The sequence below is a fragment of the Octopus bimaculoides genome, chromosome 14, assembly GCF_001194135.2.
Source record: "Octopus bimaculoides isolate UCB-OBI-ISO-001 chromosome 14, ASM119413v2, whole genome shotgun sequence".
In the NCBI taxonomy this organism is placed as follows: Eukaryota; Metazoa; Mollusca; class Cephalopoda; order Octopoda; family Octopodidae; genus Octopus; species Octopus bimaculoides.
In genome coordinates this window covers 17,481,449-17,502,098 of record NC_068994.1, presented here as the reverse complement: position 1 = coordinate 17,502,098, position 20,650 = coordinate 17,481,449, and the positions used below count along the sequence as shown (strand labels likewise).

The 20,650-nt window shown below is 34.8% G+C and overlaps 1 protein-coding gene across 3 annotated transcripts in view; it reads right to left on the bottom strand.

Annotated features, from left to right (window-relative positions):
* LOC106883631 (exocyst complex component 6B) overlaps positions 1-20,650 on the bottom strand; it is a 130,029-nt gene that overhangs the window by 8,224 nt on the left and 101,155 nt on the right. For all 3 annotated transcript variants that reach the window (XM_052972708.1, XM_052972707.1, XM_052972710.1), the window contains exons 6-19: positions 19,970-20,104; positions 18,055-18,123; positions 15,364-15,447; positions 13,539-13,585; positions 12,383-12,503; positions 10,346-10,417; positions 8,634-8,683; positions 7,588-7,738; positions 6,451-6,560; positions 5,234-5,345; positions 3,618-3,697; positions 3,418-3,472; positions 2,111-2,183; positions 1,366-1,472 (exon numbers count right to left, since the gene is read on the bottom strand). In XM_052972708.1, coding sequence (XP_052828668.1) covers positions 1,366-1,472; positions 2,111-2,183; positions 3,418-3,472; positions 3,618-3,697; positions 5,234-5,345; positions 6,451-6,560; positions 7,588-7,738; positions 8,634-8,683; positions 10,346-10,417; positions 12,383-12,503; positions 13,539-13,585; positions 15,364-15,447; positions 18,055-18,123; positions 19,970-20,104 — 1,266 coding nt within the window. The remainder of the gene's footprint in view (positions 1-1,365; positions 1,473-2,110; positions 2,184-3,417; positions 3,473-3,617; positions 3,698-5,233; positions 5,346-6,450; positions 6,561-7,587; positions 7,739-8,633; positions 8,684-10,345; positions 10,418-12,382; positions 12,504-13,538; positions 13,586-15,363; positions 15,448-18,054; positions 18,124-19,969; positions 20,105-20,650) is intronic.

Below are 20,650 nucleotides of genomic sequence, written 5' to 3'. Positions count from 1 at the left end.
AACTGTATGTTGGCTGCTCAAGAGTGGGCAGCAACAAAAAACCTATTTGTATATGCTCCACAAGGGAAAACAAGGAACATAGTTTACAATGAGGTGTTATAATCACAACAGCAAGAAAGTATGTACATGATCACCTTCTTTTACGAAACTTCATTGACTTTCATATATTTATATTGATATACATATATATACATGTGTTTGGGTGCGTGTGTGTATATACATCTCTATATATAAAGATGATGCGTAGTCTAGACGGCGTTTTTAGATTTCATTATTCTCTTTAACCCGGGCAACGCCGGGTATTTCTGCTAGTTGACTATAAAAGGATAAAAGGGAACAATTGACCTCAGAGAGGTTTGAACTTAGAGAACAAAGTCTCAGAACAAATACTGCATGGCATTATGACTGACAATCTAAAAACTCAGCTAATTTGCTGCTTATAGAAATGAAATAGAAAACAGTGAACTTATTCAATTTATTCATTGAATTCACTTCTACAATGAAAGGAAAATGATTCTTTGGATTTCTCTTCAACAATCTGACACCAAGTTACTGAAGAAGAAAAAATGCAATTTTCCTCTAAGGCATACTTTAATTATGATGATAAAAAAGAGTCAAGGACAAAGTTTCAAGAGGAGTGCATTGTACCTTCTGATTCCAGTGTTCACACATGGACAATTATATGTTGCTATCAGCAGATCCAACAAACCTGAGTTATTTGCAGATCAAAGAAAATTAACAGAACAACCAGAAATATACTTCTTGATGGTGAATACAGGATATAGACTAGGAACATTGTTATGGAAGAAATCATCTAAGTAAATTATAGAATGCATATACTAAGTTTGCAGAATACGAAATAAAATAATTAAAAAATAAATACTTATTGTTTACCCTTTAGCATTCAGATTACTCTGTCAAATGTAAAGCTTATTTATGCATATTGTTTTGAATTAATTATGCATGATCTCATAGCTTCAAGACTTTGATGATGTGATGGTTTATTTTTAGAATGACATTGTAGGGTAGCTGTAAGAGGCTGGCTCTGGTTGTCTTGAACATAAAATAAGTAGAATATTTGGGTGTGATATTGATATGGCCAGTTTAAATGCTAAAAGAGTTAAATTTTGCCTTTTTGCCATCAGCAAAAGGGACGAGTTTAGAACTTCTAAACTTAACTGGAGCAGATGTTGTAAACCAATTTGTTAAGCTTTACTGACCTCTTGAATCAGTTGTGTGTGTGTGTGTGTGTGTGTGTGTGTGTGTGTGTGTGTGTGTGTGTGTGTGTGTACATTTGCATGAGTGAAGAGGGGGAGTGGGGGGAATTATAGAGAGAAAAACAAAACAAAAATCAAAATGACTTACTGGCAGGTTAGTGAATGACATAAATGTACTTTGTAAAAAAGCGATAAGATCCATGAGGTAGCCACTTGCATGACCTTTAGATTCCATTAACGCCCAGTCATAATTTGCTGAAACATGCAGAAGAAGACATTTGTTTAGAAACATGCAGGAGAAGATATTTGTTTGACACAAAACATTAACATTACCAGATTAATTGATTAATTTCATAATGTAATTATTATGAATATACGTTCAAATTCTAGTGATGTGAAAATATGTATTGGTGATAAAACAAAAGAATTATATCTGTCTCTCATGCCACCTTTGTTTTATTAATCATTGTTTAAAACAAATCTTTTAGAATAATATGAATAATTGTATAGGAAATTGTTAATAAAATATTTTTAGATTGATTTGTTATATAACTATTTAGAGACTTCATCCATTGCTTACTTTAACACTAATGTTTGTTGCAAGCATTCAGGCCAGCTGCAAAGATAACTTTTGCCCTTACACTTTAGAGTTTTGGTGGCCCCAAGGAGTGTGATGGCTGTTGCCCTTCCAAGCAGTTAATCTAGCTGCAATATCTCAAAATTCTGGAGGCAAGATTTCCTTTCCTTACAGTTGCTGAAAGTGTGTTACTGATTTGTTACCATAAATGTATCCAACTAGACTAAAGATTACAGTTCAAGTATCCCTCATTAACCACACACACACACACATAAAAACACGCATGCACACATAAACACACACACAATATACATACCTAAATCTAAAAATTCGTCAATTTTCACATTAAGCTGTTTATATATATATTCTTCTGCTTCACTGCGTGCATCCTGAAGTAAAAAATTCACCATGTTAAAACTACAAACATGAACATTGTGTTCAATAAGAAAACAGATATAATATATTCAGAAAATGGCAGGTTATTGTAAACATCCAGTTTGCGGTTGCTGTAAAGTGATGAAACAAACCAAGTAGGGGATTTAGTTAAGAGTTATATCCCTTGGTACCGAGACATCGCTACTGAAGTTGGTAAGAGTTATCATGGGATTGCACCTAGAAGATTCCCCTCTGAGGCACAAGTCCAGGCAAGGTTGTTTGTGGAAGATCAGCAGTCACTCATGCATATCAGTCTCCCCTCTCAAAATTACCGATGTTGTCCAAGGGAAAAGCAAAGGCTGATACAGCTTGGCACCAGGTGAGGTCACAACCCATTTCTACAGCTGAGTAAACTGGAGCAACATGAAATAGTGTTTTATTCAAGAACACAACACACAGCCCAGTCCAGGAATCAAACTCATTACCTCATGATTGTGAGCCTGATGCTCTAATCAGTGAGCCATGTGCCTTCACATAACCTCTGTTAAGCTCTCCAAAAGGAGATTGAGTAAAAGTGGGGGTGGGGTCAAGAAAGAAAATCGGTATACATAGTGTTATTATCGTTGTTGTTGGCACTCCGTCGCTTACGACGTCGAGGGTTCCAGTTGAGCCGATCAACGGAACTGCCTGCTCATGAAATTAACGTGCAAGTGGCTGAGCACTCCACAGACACGTGTACCCTTAACGTAGTTCTCGGGGATATTCCGCGTGACACAGTGTGACAAGGCTGACCCTTTGAATTACAGGCACAACAGAAACAGGAAGTAAGAGTGAGAGAAAGTTGTGGTGGAAGAGTACAGCAGGGTTCACCACCATCCCCTGCCGGATCCTCATGGAGCTTTAGGTGTTTTCGCTCAATAAACACTCACAACGCCCGGTCTGGGAATCGAAACCGCGATCCTATGACCTCAAGTCCACTGCCCTAACCACTGGGCCATTGCGCCTCCACAGTGTTATTATCAACCTTGTTACATCACCCAAAACAGAATCTTTGGATTGTGTCAAAATTCCTGGCAATGAGTCAATTCTTTTCTGGTCCTAACTTAACTTTCAATAGGTCTTGTAGAGTAAAAGCAGAGTATTATTAATGTTATGAAGAATCATGAAAAATCTAATAATGCAAAGTATGGGAATCAACTTTATCAAACAATTAGAATGAAGTTTAAAAAGCCTTTAAGATGAACTCACCTTAAACATTGATGTACCATGTAGTTTAGCAACATGAATACTATCTTTCTCAGCACTAAAATTAGACAAATATAAGGGTTACTGTAGCAGTGTGCTGAGTTAATAAATGAATGAATTAATTAATTAAACATAAGGATAAAGACAACAACTGTGATTTATTTCAGCAAACAAACAGGTAAAAAGCAAAACCAGTTACTTACCCAGTTATATTGGAAATGTATTCTTCCAATGAACTACAGGATTTCTCTAAGTTATTCATATTAATGGAAATTTGGATGAGCTGAAAAAGAGGAAAGGCTTTTACAATGGGTGTGTATGTGTGGGGGGATGTACTGAAGGATCTCCATGAGTTTTGATAAGGTGGGTTCAGTGGTTTGACCAACAGCATTACCTACTCATGCATTCCCCAGGCTCTACCCATGTTATGTTATTATGATAACATAATAATCAGGAATCAGTGTGACTGTGACAATGCTGTAGCTTTTGTATTACAAGTACAAACTATCTGACAGATTTCTATACAGTTTTCATCTTCCCAATTTCCCTCACAAGTTGTGGGTCAACCCAAGGTTAAAGAAAATGATATTTGCCCAAGATATAATGCAGTGAGATTGTACATGGCATGAAGCAAATTTTTTTTTAAGTCACCAATCTCAGATAAAGTCACGCTTGGACAAATACGAATTGGTTGTTTATAACTTGCAAATATTAAAGTAAGAAACATTTTTATAGATATATTATTTTGACAAATGATACAACCCAAAATATTAAAGATGTTCTCTTTTTTTGAATCACTTTGAGATGCTTAGTTAGATGCAAGAAAGAGGTCTTTTTTGTTTTGGAAATGACAGAAACTGAGCTTCTAGCGGTCATGAGAAAACTGCCAGCTAAGTTGTACCATCACATAAAAAGAAAAGAAGAAAGAGGTTTTTTTGAAAAGATTCATTCAATGAAACTAAAGGATAAATATTCATCTCATGCAGTGTGGTGCAATAAACAGTCAATTGACTTTTCACGACATGTACGGGTTGCCCACAGTTAGGCAAATTAGAAGCAAGTAGGCTAAAGTGTTCTGCTCAGAACCCAGCAAAATACTTGTTGAATATTAGAAATCACATTCAATGAGTTGGTAGCCCAAAGAATGTTGCCCTTCTCCGTCTGTGTTTCACCATCTCCTTGGTGAATAGGCAAATGCAATACAAAACTAGTAAGAGACAAATTAAAAGACAAGCTGTTTGTGTTTGGTGATTGAAAGGTTAATTAGCTGTCCTTCATTTAACCTTTGGTCTGGAACATTTGATTTCAAATAGTTGTATGCCATTGTAGGTAGCTCTTCACCATATCTCCCAGTGTGCAGGAAGTCTCTTGAGTTCCTTGGCAGGAATCATACAGGCAGTGAGGATGCACTTCAAGTGGTCTTTCCAACACTTTTTAAGACCAATATGTTGATGAGAGTCCTCTGTTAGCTCACAAAAGAACACTGTATTTGGCAGACAGCATTTCCTCACATGGATTACGTCCACAGTTCAAAGGAGAATATATTTTGTAATCATTGCTTCAACATGGATGGACTGCATAGGCTTCAAGATTTCTGTATGCAGTATTTTGCTTCTCTGAGTGCTTCCAAGGATACACCACAAACTATAAATGGGGAAACCTTCAAATGTTCTGATTTCTTTTCTGAAAAGCATCTCAGTTTTGCATTGATATAGCAGAGTCAAAATACAGGCACACATACACAAAAGCAAAACTAGAAAGATCTGAGGAGGAAGATTTACTGTTAAATATAATTAGAAAGAAAATGCAATCAACTTACTTGTAGAAGGCTGAGGGAGGGCTTTTTGATGAGAGTTGATAAGCAGCCACTAAGTGTTCTTGTTAAAAGTTGATTAGTTGATTTACGAATCATATCATCTATTTCTGTGTGACTGTGAATGAAATGTATAAAAAGAGACAAACATTTCAAATTAATTTTAAATTAATTAACATTATCTTATTTTCTCGTTTAATCAACCCTCTTACTGCAGAAAGTAGAAATATCCACTCAAAATTTCATTACCCTTGACTGTAGAAAACAGTTTCTATACCAATCTATTTTTTGTTGTGGAATGTCATGTCTAAAAACTATTTTCTGCTGAGATATGTCAAGTTTATTGGGGCAATGTGACTTGCAGAAAATACCAACTTATTTTTTGGTAGATATTAACATCATTACAGAAAGAACCATGAAATTTGATTCATAGTCAAAGGGTTAAGAAAGCCAAGATAATAGAAAATAGTAGGAAAAACAAAATCATTCCACTCCTGTTTTCCATGGCAGTATAAGTCAGAGATGTGGTAAAAATTCAAATGCTTTTCACAAATATTTATGGTGCTTGCAAAAGCCAAATAATTTTCCTACTGTTTATATTTTTATTGCAATAAAATTTTGATGCATTTTTCTCTCCATGATATAAACTAAGGTAAAACAAAATGTCTGGAAGAGTTTGAACTCATAAACAACTTAACGCTATTGTGTCTGATATCTCATGACAATTTCTCATGCACGCACGCACACACACACACACACACACACACACGCTTTCTCGTAACTGTATAAAAATTTGAAACATTTATTTCTTCATCTAATGAGTGAATCACAGTAATTTTTATGTTAATCATTTAGCATTCAGATTACTCTGTCAAATGTAATACTTGTTTATTCATATTGCTTTGAATTAATTATGCATTATCTTTTTAGCAGTGATTATGATGTGATAGTTTTATTTTACAGTGATATTGGAGGGAAAGAGTGAGAGGTTAGATCTGGTCAGATTAAACATAAAACAGGTAAAATATTTTAGCCAGATATGGATAGGGTTAAATCGTTAAAAAAACAAAAAAAACGTTTTATCCATGAAAGCGTATAATATTAATTTACAGATGGAGTACCTTCCTAGCACTAGCTAATCACCTGTCAGACAAAAATGGTATCAAATTTGAAGTAAGCAAGTTTAAGACTATCAAGATAATGTGCTGAGCATATTAACTTACCTTAAATGTAAATCAGATGAAAATTTCAAGCAAGCGTTAATATACTCCTTGACTTCGTGATAAATTTTTGGTACAAATTGAGAGAAAGGAAACTGTTTTGGAAAGTCATTCTGCAACATAAAACATAAAAATATATATTAAATATATAACAAAACAATGTTATCATTGAAATAAAGTACCAAGATTACTTCTGGGACCCCCCAAAATGTATATATTTTATTCCCCAGACTCAGTATATCATTATTATTATATCATTATTTGAACATCCACTTTGCCAGGCTTGTATAGGTAAGCTGGAATCTGTTGAGGTGAATTTTCTACAGTTGGCTGCCTTTCCTGTTACCATCCCTTACCTATTTCCAAGTAAAGTAATATTTCTCCATGACTTGACATGTTTTCACAGAAGATTGAAAAAAAAAACACTGCTTGCATGACAGTGATACTCATTTACAACTTCCACACGACGTCAAAGCAAGTGCCTTATGATATCATGAAATTGTAATATTTTCACTAATTTCTTAATCATGATTAGCAAAAGTGAAATTGCTTGTCTCATAAAAAAAATACATACACTCTGTGTATTTTCCTTCCTCTCATATTTTTCACTATATCTATCTATACAGACATACACACACTAGTTATCTTTCAGAGTCTGCCTACCAAATCCACCTCACATGGCTTTGATCAACCCAGGGCTATAGGAGAAAACATTTGCTCAAGGTGCCATGCAATGGGACGGAACCTGAAACCATGTAGTTGGGAAGCAAACTTTGTACCACACAGCCACGTCTGTACCTTAGTGTACGAATCATGGCACTTCATAGAGATGCAAGTGGTTGAGATTTGTTGCTTTTTCTTTTGTATCTAATTTTTTAAAAAACCTCTTTATTAGCTGGATCTGGAGGAAGGATTGTTGTGCAGGCACAACTTGGTGAATATTCCTCTTGAATATTTGCAGGTAAGACAAATGCAAGAGATTTCCTGTTCTGAAGGACGAGGCATAGAGGTTAATAATGAAGTCTAGGAATAGGGTGGCTGAACATTGCAGGATTTGAACTCAGGGTACTGAGACAGAACAAATGAAATAAAGTGAATCCTATGAAAATAGGTTACAGAAGGCATCACAGGATTACTTACCGCTGTTAATTGTTCTGATAAAGGAAAATCTCCCATAATTGTCTGAAAGTCTTTCTCATTTTCTATGTACATTGGTGTGTAGTTGTCATCACTGAAGATTAGGTCAAATATTGCGGCCCACTTTGTCATCAACATCTCATTATATTGATCCCTACAACAACAAAACAAGTCAATGATTGATTGAATTATTACTTTTCAACTTATCATTTATGACAGTCTAATCCTTTTTTTTTAAAATCTGTTTTTCATCACTCACATAATTGTTCTGCAGGCCGAGTTACATGCAGTAAATAATTCTCCATAGATACAAGCTGTATTCAAGATGCAAAACTTATTTTCACATCATCCTCATTTAATGTTTGTTGTCTATGCTGGTATGGGTTGGATGGTTTGAACAGGGCTGGTAAGCTGAGGGGCTGCACCAGATTCCAGTCGGATTTGGGATGGTTTCTATGACTGGATGCCCTTCCTAACACCAACCACTCCAAGAGTGTAATGGGTGCTTTTATATGCCATCAGCATGGGTGCCAGTTGCATGACACCAGTATCTGCCAGGACTACTATTTCACTTGGTTTGATATGTCTTTTTCTCAAGCACAGCATATTGCCAAAGGTCTTGGTCATTTGTCATTGGCTCCATGAGGCCCAGCACTCAACTGGTGCTTTTTATGTACCACCAACAGAGGTGCTGGTTATGTGACATCAACAACGGCCACAACTATGATTTCACTTAGCTTGAAAGGTCTTCTCAAGCACAGCATATCACCAAAGGCCTCAGTCATTAGTGATTGCCTCTGTAAGGCCAAACGTTTGTCCCATGCCTTCCTGTTTCTCCCTCTTGTTAATTATTACAATGAATAGAAAGCTGTATTCAATATTAAACATTTCAAAAGTCTATTTTCACAAAATAGGTTTTTGATTGTTTCATTCAAAGTGAACGATGTATCTTCTTGGCTTGACAGACAAAAAGAGCAAAAAAAAATCATTAATTAATTATAACCTAATGAAGAAAAGCACAAAGGAACCAAAAAATAAAAAATACTAACCTGATCTCAAGTAATAATTCTAAAAGGTGCCCCACACTGAAACCATAGCCCTGAAGATATGAAGATATAATCAAAATATTATTAGAAGAACTCATTTAAACTATCATCATCATCGTCACAACAATCATACATATACCACCATAACAACTATTTCACTTACTATTCTTTTAAAACTCACTCTTTTTCCTGGTTGTCTCAAAAATTACAAAAATAACAAGAAGGTTTACTACATCAGATCTATCCATACATCCAAGGAAAAAGACAAAATGACATCAATTTCGAATTGGTACCAACAAAACTATCATTCCACTAATTACTTCCCATGAACAGCATAAATTGCATTTTTTTTTTTTTTTTGTCGTCGGTCAGAAAATGTTTTCTATTTCCTTCTATCTACAAATCAAAAGAAATAACTACTACCATTCCCTTCGAACTTTGCTTTTGTGACCTGGACGTCAATGTTTTGAAACCGACCTATTTTCCATTACATTTCAGACACATTCAACACTGAGTTGCTGAAGCAGAAATATCATTATAGCAAATATTCTGCTCAGATTTGCTTGTCAGTTGCTTGACCTTAACCATTTTAGCATGACCCTTAGTGGTTGACAATGTGTGCATCTTTAATCATGAGCAGGAGTAGTGGGGTGGAGCATCATAGTCATGAGTTGAGAGGGATTCTTTGAGGTTTGAATAGATGTAAGAAAAGCAAAGTTTGAAGGAAATAACCCTTTTACATACTTTCTAGGATTATGCAATAGGAAATAACAGTTGCTACCCAAGGATAAAAATCGTGTTACAGTGTTATTAAACATTACTGAGGTACCTCAAACTGGATAAGACAACATTGCACTGTGTACAGAATACCAGTTCTATGATACAAATCCTACCAGTTCTATGATACAAATCTACTGTTTGTATCAAAAAGAATATTGTTACAATTCTAGCAACTGTATAACACATACATCACTGTATCTACACATAGTCAATTCACATAAATGAGATAAAAATCTCCCAGTGAAGAAGCTCATTGAAGTCAATGCCAAAATCAATATTATCAATACTTGAACACCTAGCTTTCTGTAGTGGCATATCTTAGATCGGCTTTCAAGAGTCATATTGCTTTGTTACCTCGTCAATAAGGCTCAATCTTCTAAAGACATGTATTGCAAAGACCTGCAGTTTCATTCATTCATTATCTCATCAATAAGGTGCATCCTTCTAAAGTTGGATATGGATATACATACCCACATTCCAAATCATTTTTAGTTGATCTTTTAGTTTGAGCAAGCCCTACAACCATTTTAATACCAAATTTAATCCAACATTAACCTTTTTGTTACCATGTTTCTGTTGAAACATATACTACCTCTGTTTTAATTAATTTTGAAAATAATGAAGAATTTCATAAAATAACTGCCATTATTAAGCTGATGTTTGGAACATAAATTAATGTAAAATTTTGATGATGATCTTAGTTCAGACACTTTAAAACAGTAGATTTGTATCATAGAACTGGTAAGGTTGGGAAAGTTTTGCATTTGTTGGTAACAAAAGTGTTAATCATTGATTCATATTATTTTACATGCTTAAAATATTACATTTGACAATCTCGTATATGCACTTTTGGCTTTGATGGCCAGTCACTATTTCAGTTAACTGTCAGTCAATTTGTCTGATGGCCATAACAGAACTGTAAGAAGTTTACTCACCCGCAGTGTATGGCAGAACAAAAGAATAAGGTTTTTAATTTCCAACATGATATTCTCAGAATTGCAATATCCCTGAAATACAAGAAGACAGCTGAGTTTGGGTGCTGAAATTTTAATAATATTTTTTATAAAGAGACACAAAAACTGAGAAATGAAGATTTCTGGTAACAAAAAAGATTTTGTAGCTCAAAATAAAGATTTTAGATTCTATATAAATGCCATCAAATATAATATTTAGTGTAAAATGCTTTTTTCCTTAATAAATAAATGCGATCACATATACAAGAAAATAAGGAGTTTTTTTTACATCTGTGGTTCTTAATCTGTGTGGTAGTGTCCCTTTGGGGGCATTGTGTGTTCAGAAAACGGACAGTAAATGTCGAAGTGTGTTATGGGAGTGGAAGCAGTGGGTATTTAGAGGTATAGCGATTTTCTTTATAAATACAATATTTAAAGCAATACTTGTATTTCAAACATTTTTTTCACAATAATATTTTTCAAGATTAAAATATGAACAGGAAGAACATTGCATTATTATTGAGCAGAGACATGGTTGATGATGCACTAAGATCCAGTATAATTTTCTTATTTAAGTTTCCATTTTTAGTCATTTCCATAGGGGGCACTAGTCGACACAAACCTCTAGAAATGAGGCACATGCTTGACAGGATACTATAATATGAATAAATATATCATTGCTTAACCCATTAACATTCAGATTATTCTGCCAAATGTAATGCTTATTTGTTCAAAGTTGTTTGAATTAATCATGCATTATCTTGTTGCTTCTAGATTCCAATGAGGTGATAGTATATTTTTAGAATGACATTGTATAGTAGGTGTGAGAGGCTGAATCTGGTCAGTTTGAACATAAAACATGTAGAATATTTGGGTCTGATATGGCTAGTTTAAATGCCAAAGGGTTAAAACTGGCTTCAGTTTGATTAAAATGATCTACTGCTTTTCATTTTTCATGTTTTGTTACAACATGGGAAGGGAGTTGTTTGCAAAATCCTACTCTTTAAAAGGGGGCACTGAGCCACAAAAGATGGAAAACATATGGTCACTCAATCTGCTAGAAATAGCTGCCACATTTTTTCTAAATCATATCCCATCAACTTGAAGAAGGATAAATTGAACAATATAGGTATACATATATATATGTTATATAGGAAGTAATGAAGATAAACACAGGCTTCATATAAATATATTTATATGGAGCACAAAGAAATAGAGAATAAAAATACTGAATAAGATAAGCTTATCTTAATTTGTACTTTTATTCTCTATTTTACTTTTGCACTCCATGTAAATGTATAATTTTGTCAAGCATAACTGTATTTATCTCTATTACTTCCCTCATATCAGCTCAATTTGGATTTCTTCTACACCCATTCCTGATGGTATGGGCCTTACCTGGACCAAAACTTTTGAGTACTATGATGAGTTTTCTATACTGAGCATACCCAGCTCTTGCCAACTGTCTCTCTCACTCTTTCTCTCATATATATATATATATATAGAAACAGATGAGGGAACAACAAGCAAGGTGTATTAATTTGACGCTTGGGAAAAATGGAAAAGTCTTTGACATTTCCAGCCTGTGCTCTTTGACAGAAAAGAATAAGGAAAAAAATGAAGAGAGAAAAAAATGTATGTATGTATGTATGTATGTATGTATGTATGTATGTAAAAGACAATGTCTTTTTGTATTTGAAATCCCTTTGATCCCAGTTTGTTTGATCAGGGATAACTTGGCACTAAACAACAACAATTATCACATATAAATAATATTAACACATTTTATCCTACTCGCAATGTTTAATGGTAGCTTCAGTAAAATTCGTTTTCCTGTCGCTGCTAATATAAAGAAACAACAAAAAAACTTATCTGCTTGTATTATGTTCAACATCGCAGTTAGTCATAAAACAAAGCAGTAAAATTATGCCAGGTTGATACGTTAAGGAAATATATTTTAAAGTTAAACTGATGTGTGTGTGTGTGAGAGAGAGAGAGGGGAGGTCCTGATAAACTTACACAATTCCTACGCAATTCAGCAGCTATTTTTGACACAGCCATTTCCCATAATTCATCCATATAGGCCTGGTTTACAAGACCACTTGTTGTGTTCAGAATGTGATCTTCCACCACAAAAAATCTGAAATGGTAAAAAAACAAAGAATTATCACTAACACATCAACAATGATTGAGAGAGAGAGAGAGAGAGAGAGAAAAACAAAATATGTCATTAAATAAGACAAACATGGAACTTAAGAAAAATTATTTTACAATTAAGCCTTCTGTCTCCTAATAACTAACTTCAGGAACCACTGAAGGATCCTCTACATGGGTACTCAGACTGCTAGAAACAGCAGCTAAATCTTTCTTAAATCACACCATACTGTCTTTGAAAAAACTATAGCACTAGGAGGATAATGTGGTCGTAGATGCTTTATCTAATCCACTTCTCTATAACACTTTCTTTTCCTTACTTTTATCTTTCTCAGTTCAGTATCTGCATTCTCCCTCCCCACTGACAGAATGAGGAGGAAAAAAACAAAACGTTAATTTAACGAGCAGGTTATTCCATTGATCAAATCAACTGGAACCCTCAACATCATAACCGATAGAGTGCCAGTTATAATTTCATAATTGATATAAAAAAGTTCTCTTACTTTTGTGTTGCCAGTTTAGCACCTTAACAACATGCTGACCACATTTTAAAAATACCATACAATGACATTTTTTTTGTCAAAGTACAAGGTCTATACTGTTATATCTGATGAGGGAAGCTCAATGAGGTCACTCAACATACTACAAAAAGCAACAAGAACTCCCTTAAATCACACCCTACCATATTAAAAGGAAAGAAGCATATTGGATAGAGTAGACATCAATAAGACTATGAAAACTGGTGATCACAGCTGGAACATCTCTGATCATGGATTTGCTTAGTCAGGGCTGGACTGGGGTTCAACAACAACCATCACTGGTACTTTATCAATTTCTCAGTGATGTAAAGCAAAACTAACCTTGAAGTCATTGTAATATGACAAGACAAAACTAAATATTCTAAGTCATACATTCATAGCCTACAAAGTGTAAGATTTGTTAGAGAAGAGATGTGACTGTGTTTGTTACATTCAGGCTTCTATATTACAGAAGGAATCAGAATACTTAAACTTTGACTTACCCAACAACATCATGAAAATACAATTTATAGGAATCTAAACTTTCATACTGAAATGAAAAGAAAAGAAAACATGAAATTTAAAGGATACGTAAAAAATATTATTTCTATAACAGTATTCTGTTTCTAATATTTCTAAAACATTAACATTCCAGAGTAGTGTTTTATTGATCACTCAATGTAATTTAAATACCTTTATAATCATTCCATTTTGACATCTACTTTTCCATACTTATATCATGAAGGTTAAATAGAACATGTAACAGAGTTACAGCTAGCCGAATCAACAGGGACTATTCAAGGGCCATAGTTCATATAGTACTACCAGTGGCATAGCTAGAGTATGTCTCCCATTCAACCCCAACAAACAGCCTATGCTGGTTTATATAGCAAACCCCAAACTGCTGCCTTCATATGCAGCTATGCCATCACTGTTGTGATAACTCTAAGACAAAGAGAGAGAGACCACTAAGTGGACCTTCTAGAAATAGCAGCCAACTCTCTCTCTCCCAAATCACAACCTACTATCTTAAACCGGAAGAACACACTGGATAATGCAGCATGAAATATACTATGGCTGGTAATAATAAAATGAGATAATAACAGCTGGATGGCTATTAACCTGAAGTTAAACAACAATAACTCATTTAATAGCCTAGTTTATCAACAGATATTGATGATGCAGCTTAAAATAAGGTCATAAGCATGGTTTCATGCCGTTCAGTGTATTATATAACAATTCAATGTTTTATTAATTTTTAGTGCTGAGGTCAAATCTTCACTTTAAGCTTTGAGACGGCAATGGCCATGTGGTTAAGAAGTTTGGGTTTCGAGTTTGGTCCCACACCATGGCATCTTAGGCAAGTGTCTTCAACTACAGATTCAAATGAACACTGCCTTAAGAGCAAAACCTGCAAACAGTAACTGTGTGGAAGCCTGAAATGTACGTATGTATATTTGAATGTATGTTCATGTGTGGATTATTTACACATGACTCTCCATTTCTGTTTTGATGTTAACACTGCTTGAAAAACAGTGTTCAGCATTCATATTCGTTAACTTATCAGTTTGATAAATAGAGACCATCATCAAGTACTAGATTTAAGAGTAAGAATTAAGGGTCAATATGATCAACTTCAAACCCTTCAAGGCAGTGCCCCAGTATGGATGCAGTCCAACAATTTAAATATGAAATTAAAATACTGCATGTTATTGAAATTAACGAAACACTCCTAAGATATGTTATGCAAGCTCTATGAGTTAGTACTTTTATATTCACAACCACTAAACCATTTTGAAAAATGCAGACATTAAAGACACTAAACTTCTGTGTACAAGCAACTATGAACAAGAGGTTCTGGAATCATTGTTTTCATTTATAGTTTTGTCTATTTTTATATCCTTTCAGTGACCCATGTTAGCAAGGGTCAGATAGCATTGTGAATTTTAAATATGTGTATAAATGTAAACTATTGCAATAAGGTGCAATAAATCATCATTATTCTCTTAATGCTAGTTTTAGACTGGATTAGAAATGTGTACTGTAGTACGTATAGCCACTCTTGTTGATGTACATGTGAGGATCAATGTCCTGAATTCTTATTTCATCTATGCCATCTTTAGTCAATTGGTTTCCTGAAGAGGTTAAATAATATTAATAAGCTTTGAATTAAGGTGCCATAGTATGAAGATGACGTGTATGTAAATAAGAATGAAATAAAAATATGTATATATATATATATATATATATATATATATATATATATATATATATATATATATATATATATATATATACATATATATATACATATAAAGCAAGACATACCATGTTTTGCGAAGGTTTTAAGGATAAACGCGCTTGTTTTCGCCTCTGTTTCCGGTAGTATGTTTCAAAAGTTTCCCGTGCACCCTAGACAGAATAAGAGAAAAGTGAAATTAAAAGGAACCAGTGGTTTATTTCAGTTTGTTTACTGCTTCAGCTTAACACCTGAGGCAGTAACAATGATAAATAAGGTGCATGATATTGCTAGAATGATACTATACAAGAATGGAAACGACTAAAATAAAATAAAACCTATGAGTTAGAGTGATAAGAAACCAAAGATTTGGAACAATAATGCCTTTACTGAGGACACAAGTGAAGCCATCATAAATGAGAGCTGATATGGAGCTGTATTAAGTGTTCACCACAATTAACAAAACCTTACACAAAGAAAGTGTGAGCAATGTAAAGAAACTAATATTTAGGAGGTTGAAGGTGGTGAGCTGGCAGAATCATTAGCACACCAGGCAAAAATGTTTCGCGGAATTTTGTCCGTCTTTATTACATTCTGAGTTCAAATTCTGCCAATGTTGATTTTTAAGGTGACAAGCTGGCAGAATCACTAGTATGCCAAGCAAAATTCTGAGTGGAATTGCATCTGTCTTTACATTCTGAGTTCAAATTCTGCTGAGGTCGACTTTGCCTTTCATCCTTTTAGGCTTAATAAAAAGAGTGCCAACTGGAGTTGTTGTAAATGACATACCTGCTCCCTTGAAATTGCTGGCCTTGTGCCAAAATTTGAAATCATTATTTGTATTATTAACCCATTAAGTTCCAGGGTACTTAAATTTCTGAATATTACTTTTAAATTTTTACAAATGATTGAAAATAGGTTAAAATGAAAAAAATAATTATTAAAACTCCTTTACTTCAAGTAGAAATGGAAATACTTGGTGTCCTATAAATAGAACACTGACACAATGTGATATAGCTTATTTAATGTTCTCATTTCATGTCCTATTTATAGGACAGTGGAACTTAATGGGTTAAGGTAGCAAGGTGGACAAAATGCTTAATGGTATTTTGTACATCTTCCTGTTTTGAGTTGGGGTTGACTTTGCCTTTCATCCTTTCAGGGTCAACAAAATAGGTACCAGTTAAGTACTAAGGTTGATGTAATCAACTTCTCCCACCCAACAAAAACTGCTAGCCTTGTGTCAAAATTTGAAACAGTTCTTATTATTAATATTATAAACACATTAGGGTAGTGGGTTGGCAGAACCAGTAGAGGTGGGTAAAACTATAATCATCACTGAATGTTTGCTTTTTCCACGATTGCATGGGTTGGACAGGCCTTCTTTAGCAAAGCATCCCACTGCTTGTTGCAGTCCCTTATCAACATGTTCATTGAAGTCCAACCTCCTGAGATCTTTTATCACATCTTCTCATGTCTTCCATCTTCCACTTGGATTACTTGGCACATCTTTACCTAACTATCCTCTTCCATATACATCACATACTTATACCAACTATATTTTCTATCTAACACAGCACATTTGCTGAAGAGAAAAGAGTTGGTGTGATTATCTGATAAAAGTCAAGGGATTTTCATTTGGCCACACCATGATCATCTGTAACATTAATGTGTTAAATGTTAACACTGAATACACAACTAGTTTTTTTTTGCATTGATTGATCACCATACTTTAGGCATGTTCTTTACAGCTGAATGTCCTTCCTATCACAAACAGCTTTACAACATAGACTGGGTGCATTCTGTCACATCACATGCACTAGAGAGCTTTGCAGTATTTAATTAAATCCTTCCATGTTAAATTCAAATCAAATAGAAGTCTGTTAAAAGTTAAAAAAATAATTTCAAATAATTTCTTAATTTAGTTGAGGATGATTAGTTTCATTCCCTTTTGTTTTTCTAGTAATAAATATTATTTCTACTGTGAAAGACAACTACAGTTTTTGCTTGAAATTTTTGAAACTGTGAACAATGTTAATTCATATTAAATTGCAATAACCATATTTGGAATCTAGAGTTCAGTGCTTTTAATAAAGTTATTTTTGAGTGTTTACTCATTCATTGCAGAACTCATATTTTTTATACACCTTTTTGCCATGTTGAATAAAATATTGTTTCAAATTTTGGCACAAGACCATTTGCTGAGTATAATACAAAATCAAATACGCAATATACCTTCGCTTTACATTCCCTTGCAGTTGCTTAAATAAAGTACCAGTCAAATATTGGGGATGACATAAATGACTATCTACCCATCCCTAAAAAAATGGTTGGCCTTGTGTGTATTTTTAAAAAAATTATAGTTTTATTGATGCCATTGCCTATGTTACATTCCTAGTTATAACATTTGATTCTTTCCAAGTTTACCCAGCCAAAGGGTAAAGAATCAAACATAGCAGCACCACAGATGTATCAACACAACACACACGAGATTGAAACAGCTGACCTCACGCACTTCTCATGAGGAATTCCAGAAGAAGCTTCGTGAGACCACTCCTGAGATGCTTCAGAAAAAAGAAAAACCGTTGGAAAACAGTTTATAGCAGAGACTCCAGCAAATTAAGATCTGAAGAAGGAATTCTAATTCCGAAATATCATCGGACTATAGTTTACCAAGTTACAACAGGTATACAGTCCATTTTTTGTTCTATAGTGCATTGTTATACCTTCCTAAACTTTTTATTCTTTATAAAAACCAGTATTTTTTCGACAATACTTACCAAAACTGAATATATATGAAGGCATCTGTAAACTGGTGAGAAGTCAATTAGGTCCTGAGCACTAAGTTCCTGGAAGGGAAAATGAAATAAAAATGTACATCATGGTAGAATAGAAGACTATCAATCAGTTGCTGTTGCTGTGCTTTTGAAGTTGCAAATAGCTGTAAACAGCATTTGATTTTCTTTGTTTGCCCCCACCCTCATGTGTAGGATGAAGTTACTTATCCCAGGTCAGCTCTCATAAAGTAGAACTTTATTCTAAAAGCATTCCAGCAGCAATCATCCTGTCCTTTTGTGTATCTAGGACCACACTGTCCAATGTTTCTTTCTTTTGTCATTTCAGATAGAAGTGTGCAATTTGAGAGATTTTGCTGCTATTTCTAGTAGGTTGAGTAAGAGTATAGACACTACCAACAGGCTCAACGTTTGTTTGCTATTTCTCATAGGTAGATTAGTTAGTGTGGTGGAAATTTCTCAGTGAATTATTTTGATTCCTAACTAGAAAACATTTCACTTGACTTTCTCTTAAAGGCCAACTTGTTCTTGTTGTGTAGCCACAGGTCAGTTTTGTGGTTGTCAGCCAAATTTAGGTGCAATCCGGAGAGCCAGATAGAATGTGTCCTGATATTTATTCCAACTCTTTACCTTCTATGAAATTATTATTGAAGCAGTGGAGATGCAGAAATTGTGGAATGAGAGACTAAAAGCCTTGCAATATTTACATATGTGTATATTTTGAGTTCCAGTCTAGCTATGGTTGATTTTATCTTCCACACTTCTGAGATTAATAAAATAAATACTAAGCATTGTGGTCATACTAATCAACAGACAAATCTTGGTCTTAAGCTAACATTGTAAAATATCATTATCATTATTCTCAAGAGAGGGCATCAAAGTCATCACTCAACCTGCTAGAAACAGCAGTCAAGCCTTCCTCAAACCACACCCTATAGTCATAAACAACACAGGCCTGACTGGATAATTGATTTCCTTGAAATACTATGTCTGGAGATGAAAAAATGGATAGGTCATGGCTGGAGTGCTTCTGATCATAGATCTGCTTGGTTAGAGCTGAACTGAGGTTAAAAAAGGCTAGACTATATACTTTATGGTCTCTAGTCTGGTGCTTTACATTAGTTTGTAAAAATACTGCTTATATTTTGACAGAATAATAAGTATCAATACATACTCAACAGAATCTGAGAACAATATTTGGTAGAGCTTTAGTATGATACTCAGCAAATTAATAAGACAATACCAATATATATTAGTGAGAGAGGCAGTATCAATACCAAGAGATAGTATTTATCCCCATTTAACGTGGATGTTCTATTACAACAAACTATTCTATGGTAGATACCATGATAGAAACTGTCATATAGGCTTTTAGTGCAAAGTGCACTCTTCTTTATATCACTAGTGGGGAGATAAATCCCTACCAACTCCAGCACCGAGACCACCAGATCACGTAATTTCAACCTTCATTGGTCTTATCAATGATGGACACTTGACCTCTAGAGATATTATCAACTCATCTCCCCACCAGTGATATATAGAAAAAGTGCTAGAACAGGTGCTGGTGTCGCGATTAGCCAGTGAGCTTGTTAAAAAATATATATTAGCGACAGAGGCAGTATTAATACCGGGAGGTAATATTTATTCCCATGTTGGTTTTTTTGTGCAAAATGCAAAAAAGCCAATGTGAGCATTTCTCTCATGGTATCTACCACAGTATAGTAAGTTCTAACACAACATCCATGTTTAAGTGGGAATAAATATTACCTCTACAGTATCAGTGTTACACTCTATCAACTGAACTTCACACACACACACACACACACACACACACACACTAAGAGAACTTGTGCTAAGGATAACAACACTGAAACTATATTGAAAATTTCTGCATGCTTACTTCATCTAGTTGTTCCTCCTCAGATTCTTCTTGGACTTGAGGTACCTCTCCAGTGAATGGATTGGGGGGTGGTGGTGCTCTACGCCGACGTTTCTGTTTCACAATGGAGGGATCAATATTGTTCTGCTCAGCAGCCTGAAATGACAAATAATATATGTATAAGTATATACAAATATGCGTGTGCATATTATATATATATATATATATATAATCGTAATTGAACCATACTCAATGACTGGCCTCGGGCCAGTGGAGCACTGACAGCACTGTCGAGCGTGTTCATTACCAGAGCAGCTGTCTGGCTTCCCTACTAGTGGCCTGTAAATAGCACCAGTTGAGCATAATCGTTATCAGCGTTGCCTTCTAACACTTGTGCTGGTGGCACGTTAGAAAATCATTCGAGCGAGGTCGTTGCCAGTGCTGCTGGACTGGCTCCCATGCAGATGGCACGTAAAAGCACCCACTACACTCTTGGAGTGGTTGGCGTTAGGAAGGGCATCCAGCTGTAGAAACTCTGCCAGATCAGATTGGAGCCTGGTGGAGCCTTCTGGTTTGCCAGTCCTCAGTCAAATCGTCCAACCCATGCTAGCATGGAAAGCAGATGTTAAACGATGATGATGATGATGATGACAGTATACAGCCATATGAGGTACATCATTCAGTTTATATCCGAATTGTGTA